Genomic DNA, 25,590 nt, shown 5'->3' with positions numbered 1-25,590 from the left:
ATACACCTACACAGAGACCAAATAAATAACATCCTCGGATCTCCTACGTGCCCATGGTAGACAATCCCCCGGGGTACATTTCCAAAACTGTCAATGTGTGCGCGTAAAATATATATATATATATATATATATATATATATATATATATATATATATATATATATATATATATATATATATATATATATATATATATATATATATATATATATTTGCGAAATCGTGCCCGCCGGCGTGCGAACGGCCACGTAGCTCGAATCGCAGCATGTCGCCCACCGGACGAACAATTCAGTCGTGACCCTCCGGGAACTATCGCCCGGAGCCAGTCACGGGTGGGCCTTTCGACCTCACCACAATCGTGCCAATCGGCCACCCGCGTAGGATAGGGTTGTTCGACAAACTCGACCTACCTAAGTACCCACGCGGATGGTAAATCGGGCGATCGTACCTCACCACAGGTCGACTCCAGACACGAGCCGCTTGGGTGGCCCGTTCCATGCTATCAGGATAACCGAGCAGTGTTATCGTCGACCTGGATGGTTCCGAGTAATTACCGGGCGTATTAAGCTCACGACGAACCCCTTTCTGTGATGCAAGATGGAGGGTCAATAAAAAGGAAAAGAGACGAAGCAGAGCGGAAACAGTCAACAAGCAAGCGTTTTATTCACACACACACACACACACACACACACACACACACACACACACACACACACACACACACACACACACACACACACACACACACACACACACACACACACACACGCACGTATATACAGCCATACACAATTAAAAATGCACATATAGCAATTAAAACAAAAGAAACAATGCAGAGCTACGACCGAATACGCGTACACACGGCAACACTTAAACAGTTCTACTTTAGCCAAACTGGCGCCACCCACGGACATTCACACCAAAACCCCAAAGAAAAGAAAGAAAGAAGTCGCGACTTCCCTTTTGTGTCTGGTGAGTCCCTCTCCCGCAACCGTCAGCGTGGTCACGCCTGGCCCCGACCTCTCTCACGGCCGGCGAACCCTCTCTGGCACTCCCCGTCCGGACGCACAGGTCCACCTCGCAACGGGCGCCGCCGCGTCTCCCGTCCGTGCCTTTGTGACAGGCCCGCTCGCCATTGCGCGGGCGCAGGACCTCTTCCTGATGACCAGCCAACCGAACCACCAGCCAAGATGAAGAGGAAGAAGAAGCGCGAGAGGGAGCCTTTTAGGAAACCTTCTTTTTGGGAGCCTCTCAGGGAGCTTTTTTGCGCCCGCCCGTGTCCGTCTTTTATCGCGCGGGACTCCGCTCTTCCACCCCGCCCCGTTTTTGGCCCCGCCTCCCTTCGAGCTTCTTGGAGAAGCTTCTCGAAGGGGGCGTGCCCTCATGCTTTCCCTCCACCCCGCTCCGTCCGGGGGCCGAGGGAGTCAGTTTTTGGCTCGGAGCCAGGGAATTATTCCCCCAAAAAGAGGCCCCACCTTCACATGACCTCTTACCTGCATTGCTCTTCCGCCACTCCAAAGCGCGGAGAAGTCAGACGGGAAAAACAGGTGGGAAAAGCCCACCGAGCATCCTTGTTGGTTTTTGTTTGTCCCTCCACGGAGATCGTAACCGCACGGAGCCTGTTGAATGGCGATTGGTGAAGATGTGGTAGCGTAGATGGTGGAGGTGGCGTGGTTGCAGTGTGGTTGGTGCTGTGATGGGGATGGCGTGGTTGTTGAAATGTTGTGTGTTTGAAATAAAAGATAGAAAAAGAAAAACGACTGACTCAAAGCGTCTCAGCCCGGATGAATCGCATAAATTCCCTCTAGACAACGGGTTAGGGCTAACTACACATGCACCTATCAAGATATCTCACCTACGAGCCCTTTATGGTGTAATGCAAATTTCCACAGCCGTAACAATATATATGTGTACTAAAGTGGGGTATGCTTACACAATGTAAGCAATAATGAGCCGTGCTTCCCTGTTTTCTTGGGTCGCTCACCTGCATTTGTTTTTTTTTCAAGAATTTATTTACAGTCTTTTTTCTTCATTTATTTACGGATGCTTTTCGACAGTTCTGTGATTTTTCCTGGTGTATCGGCTTCAATGTCTTGACACACAAAATTTCAGCTTTCTATATCACCCAGAAGGTACTGAACTTTAATATCAGTCAGTGAGTCGTTAGAATGAGCTTTATATGTTGCTTGCAGGGTATGCTTGCACATGTGTAAGCATACGAACCGTGTTTCCCCATTTTCTCGGGTCGCTTACCTGCAGTTTTTCATTTATTTATATTTTCATTTACGGATGTCCCATGATTCTGTGATTTTTTCCCGGTATATGGGCTTCGATGTCCATTGGCATGCAAAATTTCAGCTTTCTACGTCACCGGGAAGGAATCGATCTTTACTATCAGTCAGTGTCAGTGAGGCAGCCAGTCAGTCAGTGGCTAGAAAGAGCTTTATATAAAACTAGCAAATCCCACCCATCACTTCGCTGATGGCAATACTAAAGGGGGGATGGAGAAAAAGTGGGGGGAAGAGAGGGAGTGTGAAGAGGTGGAGGTGAAAGAAGATGGTTGGGGAGTGAGGAGGGGTGGGGGAAGGGAAGACAGAAAGATGAGAGGAAGGGAAGGCAGATGTGCGGTGGAGCGTTAATTACGATTCATACCGTCTCATCAAAATGCTTCTGCATAGAAGAACAGTGAAGATGGAAACAAAATAATGTCTGAAATCGATTTTCTACCAGTCATACTATAAACACGGCCCAGAGACAAACACCGCCTGATACATTCGAAACCAAGCTGTCCAGCCACAAACACTGCTCGGACACATCCAAAGACAAACTCCCGTCCAGAGACAAATACCACCCAGACGCGTCCGGAGACAAACACTGCCCAGACGCATCGAGAGACAAATACTCTCGTCCAGACAAACACCGTCCGGACGCGTCTGGGAAAGAAACATCACCCGATCGCGTCCGGAGGAAAACTCCTGTCCAGACACATCCGGAGACAAGCTGTCCAGAGACAAACTCCCATCCGAACCTAAACAATGCTCAGACACATCCGGAGACAAACACCATCCAGACATAGCCATTGTCTGGACATATCCAGAGGCAGACAGAGAGAGAGAGAGGAGGGGAGAGTGAGAGAGGTGTGGGAGGAGAGTGCTGCACTGTATTGGGAGGGGTAGAGCAAGGATGGAACAAAGAGAGAAAGAGAGAGGAGTGGGAGTAGGGGAGTAAGCAGAGAGAATATGTAACATGGTATGCTTTATGAACACACACACACACACACACACACACACACACACACACACACACACACACACACACACACACACACACACACACACACACACACACACACACACACACACACACACACACACACACACACACACGTTGAGTAGCTTTCACCGAAAAACAACGTTGCATTTATATAGACGTTTTAGGGATATGTTCACAAACATTAATAATTATAAACAGCTGCAAGTGCCGGGTGGGAAAAAAAAAAATTTGGCTCGGTAATTTAGAAAACACGTTAATACAACAACCGGCTCAAATCAGGTGTTATTTCACAACAACTCACTCAGAATGAATGACGAAGCACGAAGCACTCGCTCGGGGTCAATGACATGGTGTGGCAAAAGCGTCTGCAGTGAGTGAACGATTAACTCAGAATGACGTAGCGCAGTACCGCTATCAACAGAGTGCTCGGCAAGTGGCTTAAGCACTCAAGGAAGCATTCCAATTTAATGGTTGATAAAGAATGGTTGGCCAGGCTGTCGCTGCATACCATAAAAGGATCCCTTTAACGTTAAAGCCAGTCTTCACCATGCACGCAGCAATTTATGAAATAATGAATTTATCCACAAAAGAGTTGCTGCTTAATGCAGAACAACCCTGGAGACATCGCAAAGTTCAATCGCCCATGAAATAAACATTGCAGAAAATCCACCATGTTGCCTGATCATCTGTGCACGTATTACGTGGCACATCGGTTCGGGGGTCGTGCAAACGTTATAACTTTTTTCTAAAACGTCAGTTTTTACCAGATTTGTTTTGATTCCCTGAAGAGCACCTCCCGAAATCTCCAAAAATATAGACATAGATCTGGTAGACACGATGGATAGGCAGTACCTCTGGGGACAGGGCGTGAGGTCAAGCATTGAATGCATTAAATCATGTAGCTCAATCAAGCCAATTAATTTTGGCACGTTCCTAAATATTTTGTTCACTCAATATAATTCTCCAAACAGTAGAAAAAGATGTTTCATGCTTTGGAAATTTCACATTTTCTTGTGGATCAATAGAGGAGGGAACATAGCCTTGCTTACTTAAAGTAAATAGGTATATCGGCTTAGTTATAAGACTATTATTTCTTTAAGTTATCAGATTTTGACACATATTTAGTCTGTATATCTGATCCTCAAAACCAAAATAATATTTTGATGATGTACTTTAATTAGTCCGTGAGAGTCGATCGTGGAAAATCATATCATATAATGCATGAAATCGCTCCAAGCTCCTAATTTGAAATCTATAGTTTTTTTTTTTAATATATACAGTGTATACAGAGATTCTTAGCGATAATGAAGAGGCATTTGATAACATGAGTGAGGAATATGGAAAAAAAAAACTCATTAAGAAATCGTTCTGGCCTGTTCCAAGTCAGCATGTGGTTGAGCAGGCCAAAAAAAAAAAAAAACATAACAGCTTCAGACCCCAGCGAGGTTACCTCGGATACGTCTTTAGACCCCATAGGGAGTGGTGACCGAAGATGTGCCTGAGAAAGGATATAATTAAATAAGGCCATTAATTATCTTCAAAAGGGGTGTTTCAATTAACCCAAACACCCAATTTTCACTCTTGCACTTCCTTGGAGTTTTTTTTTCGTATTCATGAAAAGTTTCAGGCTGCTCGGTTTCATGGTTTTGGAGTTATGGAGGAGAGACACTGCCAAACACACACACAAACACACACACACACACCTTTATTAGTATGGAAGATACACTACATGGCTAAAAGTATGTGGACATCTGCTCATCCAATATCTCATTCCAAAATCATGGGCATCAATATAGAGTTGGTCCCCACTTTGCTGCTACAACAGCCTCCACTCTTCTGGGAAGGCTTTCCACAAGATGTTGGAACATTGCTGCACGGATTTGCTTCCATTCAGCCACAAGAGCATTAATGAGGTCGGGCATGATGCTGGGAGATTTGGTCTGGCTCGCAGTCGCTGTTCCAATTCATCCCAAAGGTGTTCGTTGGGGTTGAGGTCAGGGCTGTGTGTATGCCAGTTAAGTTCTTTCACACTGATCTCAACAAACCATTTCTGTATGGATCTCATTTTGTACATGAGGGCAATGTCATGCTGAAACAGGAAAAGGCCTTCCCCAAACTGTTTCCACAAAGTTGGAAGCACAGAATCGTCTAGAATGTAATTGTATGCTGTAGCATGAAGATTTCCCTTCACTGGAAATAAGGGGCAAAGCCTGAACCATGAAAAACAGCCCCAGACCATTATTCCTCCTCCACCAAACTTTACAGTTGGCACGATGCATTTAGGCAGGTAGCATTGTCCTGGCATCCACCAAACCCGGATTCGTCCGTCGGACTGGACTGCCAGATGGTGAATCGTGATTCATCACTCCAGAAAACGTGTTTCCACTACTCCAGAGTCCGATGGCGGTGAGCTTTACATCACTCCAGCCGACACTTGGCATTGCACATGGTGATGTTAGGTTTATGTGCGGTTGTTTGGCAATGGAAACCCATTTCATGAAGCTCTCAACAAACAGTGTTTGTGCTGATGTTGTTTCCAGAGGAAGTTTGGAACTCAGTAGTGAGTGTTGCAACTGACGACAGACGATTTTTCCGTGTTGCGTGCTTCAGCACTCGGCAGTCCCGTTCTGTGAGCTTGTGTGGCCGACCACTTCGCGGTTGAGCTGTTGTTTCTCCTAGACATTTCCACTTCACAATAACAGCACTTACAGTTGACCAGGGCAGCTCTAGCAGAGCAGAAATTTGATGAACTGATTTGTTGGAAAGGTGGCCTCCTATGACGGTGCCACGTTGAAAGTCACTGAGCTCTTCAGTATGGCCAATTCTATTGCCAATGTTTGGCTGTGGAGATTGCATGGTGGTGTGCTTGATTTTATACACCTGTCAGCAATGTGTGTGGCCGAAATAGTGGAATTCACTAATTAGAAGGGGTGTCCACATACCTTTAGCTATGGAGTGTGTGTATGTATGAAAATGCATATATATATATTATATATTATAAATGAACAGGCAAACAAACATATGTATGTGTGGGAAAATTACACACCCAGACCAGGAATCAAACCCAGATTCTCTGGTGAACCAAACCAGTCCTCTGCCATCTGAGCTACCCACAAGCTAACCACACAATTGTCCCACAGAGAGATGCCACTCTCTTTCCCCCGCTGCTTCCGGAACACTCACTGCCAACCATAGGAGCAGTGACGGCTTGTCCACGAGAGGGTCTTCCCCCCATAGGGGGACAATTCAATGACCATTATTATTCACCACAGGGGGCAGAGTAATACAATTATAAATGAACAGGCAAACAAACAAACATATGTGTGTGTGTATATATATATATATATATATATATATATATATATATATATATATATATATATATATATATATATATATATATATATATATATATATATATATATATGAAAATTATGTGCCCAGATCAGGAATTAAAGGTCATACGTGCCTGGCTTGATGGAGCATCATGGGTTAATTGTTCTCCTCCTGACAAGGTTCCTTGTATAGCCTTGTTCTACAAGATGACAGAGGTATCAGTGTGGCATTGCAAACACATAACAATGAGTAAACAATGATGATCTGCCTATTATTTCCTCACAAAAATTGCCTTATTATAAATTTCAGCTGCTGATAAAAAGTCACCCCGTGCCTTGGCATCCAGGCCTTGCTGTGTGGCTTTCTGACTTGCTAGACGTTCAGAAAACAGCCCTCCCACGGTGTCCGTCACCCAGAGAGCGGTAAGGCCTGAAAAATGGACACACACACACACACACACACACACACACACACACACACACACACGGCAGAATTTTTTAAAAGCCCAATAAAAATGAAGCAAAATTTAGACACGTTTCATAGTTTATGCAAAACAAAAAGATTGACATGGAAAAGATGATGAGGATATAGTTTCAAAGACTATTTTGCATAGGAGAGAGAAAAAAGAAAAAGAAAACAGAAAAGTAGAAAAACTTTTCACAAGTAATACTGTAGTAATGTTTATCAATAGCAAAATTCTTCACAGACCTGGCAAGCTCAAACCAATGAGCAGTCAGGAGGATTTTGAGCAGGTGGTCCATTAAATCTCTTGGTGTGATGTACAGTATTTGGTGATGCTGCTGGATACTGGAGAACATTCTCCTCCAAGAGAAGAATGCCTGTAGCTTTCTGGAGTGCACCCAAAGATGCAGAAGATACTGCGCCTGGTTTCAGCTTCAAAGGATCCACACTGGAAAGCCACATCCTGACAGACAGAGAGAAATATAAATATCCAATATATTGTTGCGGATTCGCGCCCGCCGGCGTGCGGACGGCCACATAACTCGAATCGCGGCACGTCGCCCACCGGACGGACAATCCAGTCGTGACCCTCTCGGACTAACGCCGGGAACCAGTCACGGGTGGACCTTTCGGTCTCACCACGATCGTGCCAATCGGCCCCCGCGTGGGATAGGGTTGCTCGCCAAATTCGACCTACCTAAGTACCCACACGGAGGGTAGACCGGGCGATCGCACCTCGCCGCAGGTCGACTTCGGACACGGGCCACTTTAAGCGACCCGTTCCATACTATCGGGATAACCGAGCGGTGTTATTCGTCGGCCTCGACGGTTCGATTAATTATCGGGCGTTTTAGCCCACGACCAACCCTTTACGTGAAGCAAGATGGAGATTCAATGAAAGAAAAGACGAAGCGAAGCGGGAAAACAGTTCAACATGAAGCACATTTATTTCGCGATGAACGGAAAGCACACATATACAATTCCACCAAAAGCACATGTAAAAGAAGAAGACAATGCAATATTACACAAAAAGCAAATGCAACAATGCAGATCTAACCGACTACTGGGCACACGGCAACACTTATACAATTTTACTTCACAGACGGCGCCGACAACACATATTCCCAAAGCAAAAGAAAAGAGAACCACCCTCCAGGATGAGGGGGGTAGGCGGGCCTGGGGCCGAGACCGTGTCGGGCCTACCCGTCTGATGATGAGACGCGAAGTGGCGGTGGTTCCTCAACTCCGCGGGCCTCGCGGACCGTGTCTGGTAGGGGGTGGGAGAGGGGCCCCCTTTGTCGCACTATCTCAGCGCGGGGGGGAAACAGGAGGGGGTTGCTGATGCTCGGGGGAAGGAGGATATCACCCTGTCTCGGGTCCCGCGGCGAGCGTCTCCTCCTCGACCTCGGTCGCGTTGCTGGCCTCTCCCTCTCCAGCTCCCGGCACCGACGCGAGCACCCCCTCGTCCGCCTTCGCCGCCGTCACCTCTCCACAGCTCCGTCTACTCGCCCTCTCCGTCTCCTCTCTTGGCTCGTCCCAACTCTTCACTCTTGACTTCTCTCACTTCTTTCCAGCTCCACCGACGACTCTCTTGAACTCCGCACAACTCAACTGAACTGCCTTGACTGACGAACGCAGCCGTTTATATGAGCCCCGTGGCTTCGCTCTTTCACCCTTGACCCTTTACCTCAGACCCTTCACCTCTCTAACTGGCTCCCCATTGGACCGAGGAAAAGTGGGCGTGAATGCTTTTTGATCCATGAATTTGCATATAGCGTCCTCACTCCAACGCCCTGGAGGCGGGGCCAAATCGCCCACGCTCTCCGATTGGACGGAACAAAAGTGGGTGTGAGTCGTTTTTGATCCGTTTTCTGCGGAAAGTCCGTGATGTTTTTTGAATACGCTGCTCGGTGCGCGCCCTGCACGAGTCCAGTATCGGTGCCCACGAGTGGCGCGAGATGGTGTGGATGCGATGGTGGCGAGTTGTGACGGTAAAGGTCGTGGCGGTTGTGGTGAAGCGGCGTTGTGGTTGGTGGTTGTTGTTGTGAAGCGGCGTTGTGGTTGGTGGTCGTTGTTGTGAAGCGGCGTTGTGGTTGGTGGTTGTTGTTGTGAAGCGGCGTTGTGGTTGGTGGTTGTTGTTGCGAAGCGGCGTTGTGGTTGGTGGTTGTTGTGAAGCGGCGTTGTGGGACGTGGTTGGTGGTGGTAGTAATGGCGGCTGGTCCAAAATAAAGATAGTAAAAGAAAAACGGCTATCCTGAAGAGTCGCAGCCCGCCTGAATGACATTTATTCCCTCTAGACAACGGGTTTGGGCCTAACTACACATATACTTACCGAGATATCTCACCGAAGGGACCTGAATGGTGGTTTGTGAATTTCGTCAACCACAACAATATATATATATATATATATCTATATATATATATATATATATATATATATATATATATATATATATATCCAATATGTTAGTGTGAAAAACCTGAAGCATTGGCAAAAGACTCATCGACACAACACCTCTAAACATACATCCAATCCGGTTCTTGCTTCAAGTTAAATGTCACAAGCTCCTTGGTCACTTAAATAGATATACCAGTATGTAAATATTCTCTGCTTTACAATCCTCTTGCCTTTCATCCATCCATCCATCCATCCATTGGGACCATATTCTGTACAGAGCATTGGTGCTGCCAAAGCGGTCTGCTGGGCCTGGACAGCACAATCCTGGACAAATCACCACTCTGACACAAGGACACTCGACTGCCTCAATTATCCAGCAAGCTGGTACTCATTTTGCCGACCTTGGAAGGATGACAGGTTTAATTCAACGGCCAAGCATGATTTAAATTCAGGACCCTCGGATACCAAGCCCACCACACTAACCATTAAGCCAACACAACAGGCATGCCTTTCATAAGATTAATCCAACATTATTTACAAATTGCTCACGCACCCATTCCTCCTTGTACAGTGAGCTTAAGGCGCCATCTCTGGACCTCTGCATTCTCCGCAGCAAACAATCCATTTCAAAAACATTGGATGAATTCAGAATGCCTGTTGTGGACCTTCTGCACATGTGTGGCGATTCCTATTTCATGCCAGCTGATGAGCTATTGGATTGAAATGCATTTCCAATGAGATATGGCAGAGAGATCTGAAGAAATCCTGCAACTTAATGACCACTTGATTCAATGGCCATCCAAATCATAAATATACCATCAGAGATGGGGAATCCCCCGCCATTGAATGAAAAGGTCATACATATTCCAGATAATGAGGGAGGTGAATTGGAAACAAGACACGATTTGGTCATCATCTCGAAAAAGTTCCCCAGGGGTGAGGAATGTAGTAACCAAAAATAATTGAAATCAGATGAGCGGTTTTCCATTTATTACAAAAAACATTTTTTCAAGATGGCCGCCCCAGTCGGCCATTTTGGATCCGGCCACGCCCGAAATCAATAGGGTTCTTCCTTTTCAGGTGGTACATGTGTGACCCAAATTTCAAATCGATATGGCAAACAGTTTATGAGTTATCGCACTCACAGCTATAAATGTTGACGCCCAGCCAGCCAGCTGGACGGACGGACGGATGACCCGGGTGACAACAATATCCCCCTTCCGCCACGCGGCGGGGGATAAAAACTGCTCAACTGTGGATGCTGAATACTACGTAATTTCCATCACCGGAGGGTAACAGTGAAGTAGGAATATAAAATAGTTGTAATAGAGACAGGTAAGTTGTTTGATTTGTCTCTATTACATCAGTTGCTGCTAAATGCGAACCAAAATTCTACTTTCAGTTTTATTCCCTTTAGCGTAATCAGAATTTGAATCAAATCGATATTTTTTGCAGTTTGGAACTTTAATTGTTATAATGCAAGGAAACAGACACATAATGAGGTCACAGGGAACTCAAACGCATTTTTTTTCTTCTGAAAACCATGTTTTTTTCCTGGGAAAGCCACATTTCCAACCTGGTCTCCAAAGCCGGTCGCCGACTGGGAATGCTCCGCCTTGCAAAGCCCTTCCTCGGCCCACCTGAGCTCCTGACCACATACAAAGCTTTTGTCCGCAGCCTGATTGAGTACTGCTCTCCCCTCTGGGCTGGTGCTCCTGCCTCCCACCTTTCTCAGCTTCACACTGTGGAAACCAAGACATTTAGGATGACACATCTGATAATACCACATTTCTCCACTGCTCGGTGGTCCATTGCCTGTGCTCTTTGTACCATTGGACTTGCAAACGTGCATTGTCAGGTGTGATGAGCGGTTGTGCACTGAAACCAGTCTATGGTATCTTACTCCGTGGAGTCCTGAGCAAACTGTTTTTGATGAAACTGACTGCTCATGCTCCAGGTTAAAATTTACTGTCAATTGATCTGCAGTTGCTCGCCTGTTTTGCCTTGCACGGCAAATTAATGCACGGATATCATGATCCTGGAGTCGGCGCATCCACCCACTGTTGCCCTTTGCTGAAGATGTCTTTCCCTTCACACAAAGTCAGCAGACGTTGAAAGTTCCATGCCGACATCACTTTAGACACCGTTGCTCATGAAACATCAGCAAGTTGAGTTGTCTTTGTCACTGAATCTCCTGCCAAACGTGCCCCAACAATCACCCCTCTTTCAAAATCACTGAGGTCTCCTCTTGCAGCCATGCTAGCCATAAATAGAGGCAACCAGGCTTGTGTGGCAATTTTGAACATGACCCTAAGCATGCTGGAATGTTATTTGCTTAATTTACACGTCGGCCACACCTGTGTGGAAGCCGTTGCTTTCAATATACTTGGTGTCCCTCATTTACCCAGGTGTTTCCACTATTTTTCTCCACTACCTGTATATATTGTGATGGATTTTCGGAAACCTCCAGGGTGTGGCATACCAAAATCACGTAGAACAACCGAGTAATTATGTCGTAGCATCATGATTAGGTAGACTTGGGAGTCCAATGTTCATGATGGGGGGAAATATGTATTGTGTTCGTAGCAGTGTCAGCCCCATTGTTCTTTCCCTCTTTCTCCAACACATATAAAACACTTTAAATGACCCAATCCACACAACATCAATGACTACACCACAAACCCCCACAAACCAACAAAGCTCATCCAAAATAGCCTGCATTCGCCTGCCAGTGAGAACTAAGCAAGCACGACAGCGAGAGAACACATGGCGGCAACGAGAGGACACATGGCAACAGCAAGTTCTGAGCCGACCAATGGGATCCAGCCGATAGGTACAAACACTCACCTCTTGGCTGTCTAGCCTGGGTTTGAATCCTGACCCAGCTATAAACTGTCATCCCAGTGTTTCACAGGCAGGGGAATTCATCAATGTGTGCCGTCCCTCGGATGGACATTAAACGGGCAGGCGTCCTATCTACCTGCATTAGTCGGTGGACGTTAAAAATCCCACGGTGTCCTTCACGAAGAGTAGGCGAGTATTCACTAGCACCATGGACAAATTCCAAATTCCTGCCATAACCAGCAGGGGGCACTGCATCTGTAGCACAGCCACACTTCTAGCAATGATGCAAACCATCAGCCATCGGCTGCACACAAAATGAATGGATCAATATTTAACAACAGCGAAAACAATAAATTGGCCTTTTAAATTGACTAACTGACCAAGTCAAAGGCTCCTCAGATCATCAGCTGTGAATCGTCCCTCAACAAGGTTTCAAACCTCCAAGAATGAAGGAAAGAAAACAGAACAAGTTGCTGATACTCTAGGTCCTCTGCCTTTTGGGTGGTATGAGGAATAGATCTGTGTAATATTGAAGGTAAATCTTGAACGTTTTTTTTAGACAATATCACGCACACAAGACTAGTTACCAAGATGGTTAACATGGAGACCTAATGCAGCAAAATCACAGCTGTGATCTAATCAGGTTGAGATAATGTCGTGAGGAACAGATATCTGCAATATGAAATCTAAATGTTCAATGGTTTTTGAAATATCACGTACACAAAAGTACATGGACAGATGTTCGCTTGGTCGGACTGAAGTCATTTCAATGGCCCCTGTCTCTGACCATGTTGGGGAGAGGACAAAATGATGAGAGAGAGAGAGAGAGAGAGAGAGAGAGAGAGAGAGAGAGAGAGAGAGAGAGAGAGAGAGAGAGAGAGAGAGAGAGAGAGAGAGAGAGAGAGAGAGACAGAGACAGAGACAGAGACAGAGACAGAGACAGAGACAGAGACAGAGAGACAGAGAGAGACAGAGAGAGACAGAGAGAGACAGAGAGAGACAGAGAGAGAGAGACAGAGAGAGAGAGAGAGACTGAGAGAGGGACTGAGAGAGACAGAGAGAGACAGAGAGAGACAGAGAGAGACAGAGAGAGACAGAGAGAGACAGAGAGAGACAGAGAGAGACAGAGACAGAGACAGAGAGAGAGAGAGACAGAGAGAGAGACAGAGAGAGACAGAGACAGAGACAGAGACAGAGACAGAGAGACAGAGAGAGAGACAGAGACAGAGACAGAGAGACAGAGAGAGAGAGAGACAGAGACAGAGACAGAGAGAGAGAGAGACAGAGACAGAGACAGAGAGAGAGACAGAGACAGTTGATGCAAGGTCAAAATGCAGGAAAATATTCAGTACACTTGTTTGAATGGTCATTTCCTAGGTTGAAAGAAGGGATATTAAGTATAGCATTTTCACAACACAAAATACTTGTAACTCGGCTATTTAAATACTCTGGTCCAGTCTGGATAGGCAGTAAACAAGCTCAGAAAATTTGATGAAGGCATCTAATCTACAATTACCTATTAAAAAAGACAAGGGCACTGCATTTAATCATATTTCCACATATTGCAGTTTTACAAGGGAAACAATAACAAGAACATCTCCTCGGCTTCGAAACGTAGTTTTCCAAAAGATTTTCAGGAAGTAATTTTCTTGTTACCTCCACCACGCAGAGTGGATGGAGGTTTTGTTTTCACCCCTGTCTGTGTTGGGATTTGTACCTTTTTCTTGTTAGCTTCTGTTGTTCCCATTTTTACTTTCTCTGGTTTGCAGCTAATAAGAAATATACTCTTGCTTGTTGTTCATAAAGAACACTGTAGAGATAAGAATGTGGTTAGCCTTTAGTAATCCTGTGTGAGCAGCTTTAGGGAGTAACTTTACTTCCTCTTTATCTTTGCTTGATTCCCAATTGCTGAACGAAATGAACCAGCTGCTCTCAGCTGGACCTAGGTTGAAAGGAAGGACAATTGCGAGATAAGCATTTGTCCAAAATAAAACCGACTATATAAGAGAGTGATATAACCGACTGGTAGAGTGGCACTCTCCAGGCTTCCTCAATTACACGATTGGTGTTCCTGGTGGTTTGATGCTCTCCGTGTACACGTATGATAGATAATAATAAACAGTTTTCTCTCAAGTACATCGACGTCTTCATATCTCAACTGAAAGGGTGATCGACGCTCCGACATCTGTGTCTGTCTGTCTGTTTGTTACTTGGCAATTTTTTTTTTTTGTATTTTTGACATGTATGTTGATCACTTCCGTTTGTCTATCCGCTTACCTTTAATCACCTACAGGTCACAATTTTAAAACGGTCTTCATGAAACTTCACCAAATGGTAGAGTAGGTGGTCAGACAAAAATCCTATTTGATTTTGAGGTCAAAAAATTAATCAAAAGCCAAAGGTCAACAACCTTTTCAAATTTCTAAAATCCTCAATTTTAATCTGATCAAGTTGAAATTTGAAGAGGAATTACATATCAGGTCACTGAATTCAACCACCAACTATTTTTGAGGTCAACAACTTGGGTTGAATTTCCAAAATCCTCGATTTTCATTTGATCGGGATTTGCATATCAGGTCAATGAATTCAAACACCAAATATTTTTAAGGTGAAAATGCCAACATAGGCCTGATTTCTAAAACTGAGATAAATTTGCACATGAATAACTTTGTGACGCGACGGGTCACTAATCGTCAGTGAACGCCAATAACTCGACCACGTGACTTCGGGTCCTCCGTCTGATACAGTTCACCTAAAGGTCACGTGGTTTAATTATCGGGAGACACGCCTTCAGTACGCCTTGTTCAAACCGGATCACCTTACCGAATCAGATGCAACAGAGCTTAACTGCCGAGAATGTACCGGCTAGAAAAACAGATCGTTGGGGAATAACGTCCCAGCTAAGTTAGAATACGAACCATGTTGGATCAATGAAGGAAAAGACGAAAACGAACTGGAAACATTTCTATATAAAGCATTCATTTACAATCAAGTGAGGAAAGGTATGTGACACAGTAAATGGTGTTTATTATTATGCACCGCGGAGGACAGCAAAGAATTCATGGGGTGCGGCAAAAGGCAAGCAATTTACAAAAGCAGACACAGAGCAGATTTATCCTGTTAGAACTTCTACAATCTTAACTTATACTACAACAGGCGCCATCACACACGAGTTAAGACAAAACTAGGTGGATGAGTTGGTTCGGTGACAAGAAGTTTAAGTGACAAGTTGGTGAGGTTAGGTGACAAGTTGGTGGTGACAAGTTGGTTAGTTGGTGACAAGTTGATTAGGTGACAAGCAAATTAGATTTTGGTTCAAATCCAGCCCATCAGTGGGATACAAAATGTAAACTTTTCAGCCTGGCGAAGATATGCGCTCTACCGAGTGCCGTTCTACTTTGTTCTGTTTTGCCAAATGTCACTCTACAAGTGATTTTTGATTTGTTATTTGCGAAAATCGAAGATTTTTCAAGTACATCAATTGGTTGCATTCGTTATTCTGTCTGTCTGTTTGTTTGTCTGCCTGTCAATCGCTGACAGGTCACAATTCCAAACTGATCATCATGAAACTTTACCAAGTTGTAGAGATAGTCTCAACTGAGAAGCCTATTGAGGAGAGAGCGAGTGTGAGAGAGAGAGAGAGAGAGAGAGAGAGAGAGAGAGAGAGAGAGAGAGAGAGAGAGAGAGAGAGAGAGAGAGAGAGAGAGAGAGAGAGAGAGAGAGAGAGAGAGAGAGAGAGAGAGAGAGAGAGAGAGAGAGAGAGAGAGAGAGAGAGAGACACAGAGAGAGAGAGAGAGAGAGAGAGAGAGAGAGAGAGAGACACAGAGAGAGAGAGAGAGAGAGACACAGAGAGAGAGAGAGAGAGATACACAGAGAGATAGAGAGAGACACAGAGAGATAGAGAGAGACACAGAGAGATAGAGAGAGACACAGAGAGATAGAGAGAGACACAGAGAGATAGAGAGAGAGAGAGAGAGAGAGAGAGAGAGAGAGAGAGAGAGAGAGAGAGAGAGAGAGAGAGAGAGAGAGAGAGAGAGAGAGAGAGAGAGAGAGAGAGAGAGAGAGAGAGAGAGAGAGAGAGAGAGAGAGAGAGAGAGAGAGAGAGAGAGAGAGAGAGAGAGAGAGAGAGAGAGAGCAGTAGGCGGGAGGAGGAGAGGGAACAGGAGACAGGAGGAGGAGAGGGAGAGGGAACAGGAGGTGGGAGGAGGCAGAGGAGAGGGAGAGATGGAACAGGAGGAGGAGGATGAGAGGGAGAGAGAGAGAGGGAACAGGAGGTGGGAGGAAGTGGAGGAGAGGGAGAGAGGGAACAGGAGGAGGATGAGAGGAAGAGAGAGAGGGAACAGGAGGTGGGAGAGGAAACTGGAGGTGGGAGGAGGCGGAGGAGAGGGAGAGGGAACAGGAGGTGGGAGGAGGAGAGGGAGAGGGAACAGGAGGCGGGAGGAGGAGAGGGAGAGGGAACAGGAGGTGGGAGGAGGAGAGGAAACGGGAGGTGGGAGGAGGAGAGGGAACAGGAGGCGGGAGGAGGAGAGGGAGAGGGAACAGGGGGTGGGAGGAGGCGGAGGAGAGAGAGGGAACAGGAGTATGAAGAGGAGGCAGAAGGAAGGGGAGGGAGGATAGGGAAGAGGAGAAGGGGAGGGGGTGGGATAAAGATGTAAAAGCATCCTAATTCTTTCCATACCTGAGATGTCAGCACACACTTGTGTCGTCTGCCAGCAATTCGTAGGCAAGCTATCGCCGGAACCTGATCAAATTCCAAAATCCTGCCTTGCCCAGCAGAGGGCATATTGCACCACCAGCAATACAGCACCCTCAGCCAATCACGGGACTCCGCAGCCTCATGCTGCATGCGGACAAAGAACACACCCTGAGGCGAGAAGAATAAAAAGAAGAGGAAGAGGAGTAAGAGGACAGTGATAGTGTTTATTATTTATTATTTATTTTTAGTCACTCCCGAGATTTATTTGTCCCTTACATTGATATAGATCGGGGGTACGAGTGTGAACCTGTCGATGTTTTCATTGCTCAAGTCTTCCCGCGCCATGCAGTTTGTCTGTTCGCTTGTTGTCACGCCTGAACAGCCTCACTGTGAAACTATATTATATATTATTGAGATCAATGTGTAATTACTATAAAGTTTTTTTTTTTTACACAATCCGCTTCAGAGCCGTGTTATCCAGGTGAAATGGACATCAATGTTTTACTTTTAAAATCATTATTGTTTGTTATTATTATTATTATTATTATTATTATTATTAAAGAATATACTGTATTTATTCGAGGCTGAGGTGAAAAACACAGATTCCCCTTTAATTATAATATCCATCCAGGACTTCATCGTCCATTGAACTTCGTATCCTTTTTTCATTTTTATTTTTTTTAATCGAAGACAGAATTATAATGATTAATGTCGTCACGAGCAGCGCTGACGTGTAAACCGCCATTGAGGGAATCTGGGGTTTTTTTCCAATGTATGAGTACGTGGACGGAAGTGACGTCAGCACACCGGTTCATCGCCATTAAGTGCGCCTGTGCTGCGTCTCCGGCTCAGACGATTTGAGCAACTTCGTCGCCACTTGCTTTGTGCTTTGTTGTCATCCGGTGTTTTGTTTCGGACAGAGCTGCTGTCAGCAGGCGCGGATCCCAGCGCCGAGCCCTTCAACTCGGCGTCGTCATGGGGAGTACGTCTGTCCGGCCGGTCGGAAACGTTGGGCCTTCACCCTCTGCTGTTGGCTTTCAATTCGAGGCGCTCGAATTTCGTCTCGTCGTTTGTCTAGTTTTGGTTACAAGACGGTTACGTTATGTATTCTCGGCTGTTAAACGAGTGGTTATGATTGTTATGTCATTAGTAACCTTGTAACTTGTTCCTGTGGTTTTTTAACAGTCAAATTTCTGGAAGTGATCAAGCCCTTCTGTGCGATACTGCCTGAGGTTCAGAAACCCGAAAGGAAGGTACGGCTTTGTAATCCCTTCGTCGACCTAGACGCTTTTAACGTTGGTAACCATGGCTTCACCTTCTGCTGCTCTTTCCATCTGAAACACGAACGCGTGATGTCGGGAACGCAGGTTCAAATCCCATGTCCATATGTGTTTCTCGTGTCTGCTGCTGCTGTTGTCTGTGTCCAAACTCCTCCATCATGATTTGGATTACTGTCGACACATTATACACAACCTGTTTCGTCAACCTACCTACCTACCTGATCCTACCTACCTGTTCTTGTTCACACCTGTCTGTGTCCAAGCTCTTCCATCATGATTTGGATTACTGTCGACACATTATACACAACCTGTTTCGTCAACCTACCTACCTACCTACCTGTTCTTGTTCACACCTGTCTGTGTCCAAGCTCTTCGATCATGATTTGGATTCCTGTCGACACATTATACACAACCTGTTTCGTCAACCTACCTACCTACCTGTTCTTGTTCACACCTGTCTGTGTCCAAGCTCTTCCATCATGATTTGGATTACTGTCAACACATTATACACAACCTGTTTCGTCAACCTACCTACCTACCTACCTACCAACCTACCTGTTGTTCACACCTGTCTGTGTCCAAGCTCTTCCATCATGATTTGGATTACTGTCAACACATGATACACAACCTGTTTCGTCAACCTACCTACCTACCTGTTCTTGTTCACACCTGTCTGTGTCCAAACTCCTCCATCATGATTTGGATTACTGTCGACACATTATACACAACCTGTTTCGTCAACCTACCTACCTACCTACCTACCTGTTCTTGCTCGCACCTGTCTGTGTCCAAGCTCTTCGATCATGATTTGGATTCCTGTCGACACATTATACACAACCTGTTTCGTCAACCTACCTACCTACCTGTTCTTGTTCACACCTGTCTGTGTCCAAGCTCTTCGATCATGATTTGGATTCCTGTCGACACATTATACACAACCTGTTTCGTCAACCTACCTACCTACCTGTTCTTGTTCACACCTGTCTGTGTCCAAGCTCTTCCATCATGATTTGGATTACTGTCGACACATTATACACAACCTGTTTCGTCAACCTACTTACCTACCTGTTGTTCACACCTGTCTGTGTCCAAACTCCTCCATCATGATTTGGATTACTGTCGACACATTATACACAACCTGTTTTGTCAACCTACCTACCTACCTACCTGTTCTTGTTCACACCTGTCTGTGTCCAAGCTCTTCGATCATGATTTGGATTCCTGTCGACACATTATACACAACCTGTTTCGTCAACCTACCTACCTACCTGTTCTTGTTCACACCTGTCTGTGTCCAAGCTCTTCCATCATGATTTGGATTACTGTCAACACATTATACACAACCTGTTTCGTCAACCTACCTACCTACCTACCAACCTACCTGTTGTTCACACCTGTCTGTGTCCAAGCTCTTCCATCATGATTTGGATTACTGTCAACACATGATACACAACCTGTTTCGTCAACCTACCTACCTACCTGTTCTTGTTCACACCTGTCTGTGTCCAAACTCCTCCATCATGATTTGGATTACTGTCGACACATTATACACAACCTGTTTCGTCAACCTACCTACCTACCTACCTACCTGTTCTTGCTCGCACCTGTCTGTGTCCAAGCTCTTCGATCATGATTTGGATTCCTGTCGACACATTATACACAACCTGTTTCGTCAACCTACCTACCTACCTGTTCTTGTTCACACCTGTCTGTGTCCAAGCTCTTCGATCATGATTTGGATTCCTGTCGACACATTATACACAACCTGTTTCGTCAACCTACCTACCTACCTGTTCTTGTTCACACCTGTCTGTGTCCAAGCTCTTCGATCATGATTTGGATTCCTGTCGACACATTATACACAACCTGTTTCGTCAACCTACCTACCTACCTGTTCTTGTTCACACCTGTCTGTGTCCAAGCTCTTCCATCATGATTTGGATTACTGTCGACACATTATACACAACCTGTTTCGTCAACCTACCTACCTACCTACCTACCTGTTCTTGCTCGCACCTGTCTGTGTCCAAGCTCTTCGATCATGATTTGGATTCCTGTCGACACATTATACACAACCTGTTTCGTCAACCTACCTACCTACCTGTTCTTGTTCACACCTGTCTGTGTCCAAGCTCTTCCATCATGATTTGGATTACTGTCGACACATTATACACAACCTGTTTCGTCAACCTACCTACCTACCTTCCAACCTACCTACCTACCTACCTGTTGTTCGCACCTGTCTGTGTCGAAACTCCTCCATCATGATTTGGATTACTGTCGACACATTATACACAACCTGTTTCGTCATCCTACCTACCTACCTGTTGTTCGCACCTGTCTGTGTCCAAGCTCTTCCATCATGATTTAGATTACTGTCAACACATGATGCACAACCTGTTTCGTCAACCTACCTACCTACTTTCCTGTTCTTGTTCGCACCTGGCTGCAGATTCAATTCAGGGAAAAGGTACTATGGACGGCGATAACGCTCTTCATTTTCCTCGTTTGTTGCCAGGTATGTGCTATTTAGTTTTATACCCTCATATCGAGTGTTAAAGCTGTTTTCAGTTCACTAGAAGCTTGTGACTATATTTGGGCTTCTTAAGTCTGGTATGTATGTGGACAGAATATCTGGGATAGTTAACATATGGACATGGAAAGGACAGCTGGACTCTGTCCCATCAGGACTGATGTTTGTTCTTTTAATTAAATATTTAGCGATCTGCTGGTTTGCCCAATTGACAGTTGTAGTTGATGACCCTGTTTAAGTGTGTGATTGGTGTCGTAACTGGTGCAGTACATTGTTCTTGTGATTTAAAAGGTGTTCTTCTTTCAACAGTTGTAATTATTGTTTTGAATTTTCTGTATTTATGAGTGTTTGATGTTCGCTCAAAACTTGTAATTGCAATTTTCTTTTATTTGTAAGATTTGGCCTGGATTATTAAAAAATAAATAAATTTGCCATGCTGAATTTTATTATATTAAGGTTATAATCCCATGGGGTTGAGGGGATGAGGGTGGCATGCACTGCCTGGGAATTTTTTTTTTTTTTTCTTTGGCGGTCATAGTCCCGTGGGTTCAGCGTTGAGGGAGGACACCAATTATTTCTCAGTAAATGTGTAATGTATAGCGTTGCCTGGTGTGAGTAGGTATTTTGATTTTTCTGCATGAAAGTTATGCATATCACAGAGGTTTTAGAATTGTCACACTACACCAGACTCTAGCACAATCGTTGGAGTGCCCCCTCTGAGTCTGGGAGGTCAGTTGATCAAACCCTGGCCGAATTATACCAAAGACGTTAAAAATGATACGTGCTGCTTCCTTGCTTGATACTCATCATTTAAATGGATGGAACATGGACAAACGGTGCTGGAAAGGCAATGGCAAACCACCCAGTATAAACCTTGCCAATAAACTGCTTTGGCAGCACCAAAACTCTGATATACCATAAAGAGTATGGTATATTTATCAAATGAAAACAAAAACAACTAGAACGGCACTTGGTAGGGCGCACACTTCTGCCAGGCTGAACAGTTTACGTTGTGTATCCCTCCGATAGGTCTGATCAACTGACCTGAACCAAAATCTAATTTGCTTGTTCTTGTCATCTCACCAACTCATCCACCAAGTTTTGGCATAACCTGTCCACAACTTTTTGAGATCATATATATATATATATATATATATATATATATATATATATATATATATATATATATATATATATATATATATATATATATATATATATATATATATATATATATAATCTACGAGGTCCGTCTAAAAAATTAACGGGACTGACTTCACAGAAAATTTATTCCAAAAAATGTATTGAAATCACAGCTTGTCCCCTTCAAAGTAGTTTCCCTCCAGTCTCACACACTTGTCCATCCACTTCTTCCACGCTTCGATGCACCCCCGAAGGATTCTTCTGGAATCCTCCAGAGCTCCGTCGTCACGGCCCTTTTGATGGCCTCCACATCAGGAAATCGGGTCCCCTTGATTACCCCCCTTGAGCTTGGGGAATAGGAAATAATCACAAGGGGCCAAGTCTGGTGAATATGGGGGTTGCTCCAGAGTTGGCACGCTCCTCTCTGCCAGAAACTGTCGGATGCTCAGGGCACTGTGAGCAGGGGCGTTGTCATGGTGAAGCCCCCAGGCGTTGTTCTCCGACAGATCCCTCCTCTTGTCCCGGATTGATCTCATGAGGTGCCGGAGGATCTCCTTGTACACGTATTGATTCACTGATTGACCCTGTGGTAGAAACTCGAAGTCGACGATGCCCTTGATGTCAAAAAACGCGATGAGCATCACCTTCACCTTCGAGTTCGACTTCCTTGCTTTCTTTGATTTGGTGATGCCAGACTTTTCCACGGACGACTCTACCGTTTGGTCTCGGGATCGTATTCCAATATCCGCGATTCATCGCCAGTAATGACTCTCCCGAGCAGGTCTGGATCGTCCTCGAGGCGCTCGACAATGTCTTGACAGACTGACTCTTTGCTGTTTCTGGTCTTCAGACAACAGCTTGGGGACCATCTTTGCGCACACCTTGTGCATTTTGAGATTTTCAGTGATGCTCCACACAGTGTCCTTGTTGATGGAAAGTTGCTCAGCAATCATCCGCACCGTGAGTCGACTTTCTGCGTGCACCATCTGCTTCACACGCTCTGTTGTCCGCCGTTCTGCTCGTTGAAGGTCTTCCAGACTGTGGATTGTCTTCAACCTCCTCCCTTCCCTCTTTGAACCTCTTGTGCCATTCAAACGCACATGTACGTGACATCCTTTCTTCCCCGTAGACTCGCTGCAGCATTGCGAAGGATTTGGAAGGTGTTTTGCCAAGCTTGGCAAGAAACTTCAGATTGGCTCTCTGCTCACGACTCGTAGCGTGATGACTCGGACAAGACAACGTGTAAAGCACGACCTGTAAAAAATCACACAATGAGCACAGCCAACCATCACTAATCATATATATTGCTGGAATGTTGCTAAAGACTGACGCAACCCGTTAATTCAAGTTGTGTAAGTGGAGCACACAGCAGCTTCAGTCCCGTTACTTTTTAGTCGGATCTTTTTTAGACATATATATATATATATATATATATATATATATATATATATATATATATATATATATATATATATTGTTGTGGTTACCAGATTCGCAAACCACCATTCAGGTCCCTTAGGTGAGGTATCTCGGTAAGTGCATGTGTAGTTAGGCCCAAACCCGTTGTCTAGTGGGAATACATGTCATTTATACGTGCTGCGACTCTTCAGGATAGCCGTTTTTCTTTTACTATCTTTATTTTGGACCAACCGCCATGATCACAACCACAACATCAACCACCGACCACAACCACCGCTTCACCACAACCGCCACGACCTTCACGCACACCTCACAACCGTAGCATCGCCACCGTTCTTGCCCCGCTGTGGGTACCGGTGTTGGACTCATGCAGAACGCGCGTCGAACAGCGTGTACAAAATCACGGATTTTGTGCTTCAAAAACGGATCAAAAACGACACACGCCCACTTTTTGCCGTCCAATCGGTGAGCGAGGGGCGATTTGGCCCCGCCTCCAGAACGATCGATATATGCAAATTTGTGGATCAAAAAGCCTTCACGCCCACTTTTTCTCGGGCCAATGGGGAGCGAGGTGAAAGGTCAAAGGGAGGGGGTCAAAGGCGAAGTTACGGGGGGATAAAAGGACGGTGTTCGTCAGTCAGAAGAGAGTCGCAAACGAGAACGAAAGAGAGTCGCAAGAGGAGAACGAGAACGGGAAGGAGTCAGAAGAGAGTCGCAAACGAGAACGAGAAGGAGTCGAGAACGAGAAGGAGTCGGAACGGAGGGGACGAGTGTGGAAGACTGGAGCCCGAAGCCTGCAGTGGCTGGAGAAGCTGAAGAGAGTCGGACGAGGGGGTGCTCGCGTCGGTGCCAGGAGCTGCATGCCCGAGGGAGGCCGGCAGCGCGACCTGGCCGAGGTGGAGACGCACACCAGGGATAATAAAGATCCTCTATACCCCGAGCATCAGCAACCCCCTCCTGTTTCCCCCCCGCGCTGAGATAGTGCGACCAAGGGGGCCCCGTTCCCACCCCCTGTCAGAGACCGTCCACGAGGCCCGCGGGTTGCGGGGCCATCGCCGCTCCGCGTCTCATCACCAGACGGGTAGGCCCGACCCGGTCTCGGCCTCAGGCCTGCCTCATTCTTGAGGTATTTCTTTTCCTTGGTTTTGGGTATGTGTTGTCGGCGCCGTCTGTGAAGTAGAATTGTATAAGTGTTGCCGTGTGCTCGGTAGTCGGTATTAGCTCTGCACTGTGTTTTCACTTTTATGTTTGCTTTTTGTGTAAATGGAATTGTGTTTTCTTTTTTGTGTGCATTTGGTGGAATTGTATTTGTGTGCTTTCCGTTCGTCGCGAATAAATGTGCTTTATTGTTGAACTGTTCTCCCGCTTCGCTTCGTCTTTTCCTCCATTGAATCCCCATCTTGCTTCACGTAAAGGGTTGGTAGTGGGCTGAATACGCCCGATAATTAATCGAACCGTCGAGGTCGACGATAACACCGCTCGGTTATTCTGATAGTACGGAACGGGTCGCTTAAGTGGCCCGTGTCCGAAGTCGACCTGCGGCGAGGTGCGATCGCCCGGTCTACCCTCCGCGTGGGTACTTAGGTAGTTCGAATTTGGCGAGCAACCCTATCCCACGCGGGGGCTGATTGGCTCGATCGCGGTGAGACCGAAAGGTCCACCCGTGACTGGTTCCCGGCGTTAGTCCGAGAGGGTCACGACTGGATTGTCCGTCCGGTGGGCGGCGTGCCGCGATTCGAGTTACGTGGCCGTCGCACGCCGGCGGGCGCGAATACCGCAACAATATATATATATATATATATATATATATATATATATATATATATATATATATATATATATATATATATATATATATATATATATATATATATATATATATATATATATATATATATATATATATATATATATATATATATATATATATATATATATATATATGATCATTTCTGGCCCCATTTCTCAATGGTGAAGAATCACATATTTGAAAATTTTCGTATCTGGATTCAGATCTTCCCAAAATTTAATCAACTCTTCCTTGTCACACACCCAATCTGTCCACCGAGTTTGGTCTGAATCCGTCCATAACTTTTTGAGATATCGTGCTATGTATCATTTTTATCTCGATCTCTTGATGGTGAAGAATCACTTTTAAAAAATTCGAATATCCAGATCTTCACCAAAATCTAATCATTTCATCCTT

At 45.3% G+C, this 25,590-nt stretch overlaps 1 protein-coding gene and 1 long non-coding RNA gene across 3 annotated transcripts in view; one reads left to right on the top strand and one right to left on the bottom strand.

The window, feature by feature from the left end:
• Positions 1-560: 560 nt before the first annotated feature.
• LOC147018376 (uncharacterized) lies at positions 561-17,507 on the bottom strand. Of its 2 annotated transcripts, XR_015062357.1 has the most exons (4): positions 16,992-17,507; positions 7,318-7,534; positions 6,937-7,038; positions 561-4,941 (listed from the first exon to the last, which is right to left on the bottom strand). It is a non-coding gene; the product is annotated as an uncharacterized LOC147018376 (long non-coding RNA). The 2 variants fall into 2 exon arrangements; XR_015062356.1 differs by lacking the exon at positions 561-4,941 and having other exon boundaries at positions 6,747-7,038.
• A 240-nt stretch (positions 17,508-17,747) lies between these two features.
• The window catches only part of SEC61A2 (SEC61 translocon subunit alpha 2), a 39,714-nt gene continuing 31,871 nt past the window's right edge, over positions 17,748-25,590 (top strand). Inside the window, exons 1-3 of the mRNA XM_085897962.1 lie at positions 17,748-17,991; positions 18,195-18,262; positions 20,742-20,807. Of these exons, the coding sequence (XP_085754088.1) occupies positions 17,985-17,991; positions 18,195-18,262; positions 20,742-20,807 (141 nt within the window). The 5' untranslated portion in view covers positions 17,748-17,984. The remainder of the gene's footprint in view (positions 17,992-18,194; positions 18,263-20,741; positions 20,808-25,590) is intronic.

This window comes from Eptatretus burgeri, chromosome 10 (assembly GCF_056783735.1).
Source record: "Eptatretus burgeri isolate ZD-2024b chromosome 10, Ebu_testis_v1, whole genome shotgun sequence".
NCBI classification, from domain to species: domain Eukaryota; kingdom Metazoa; phylum Chordata; class Myxini; order Myxiniformes; family Myxinidae; genus Eptatretus; species Eptatretus burgeri.
This window is presented reverse-complemented; position numbering and strand designations above follow the sequence as displayed.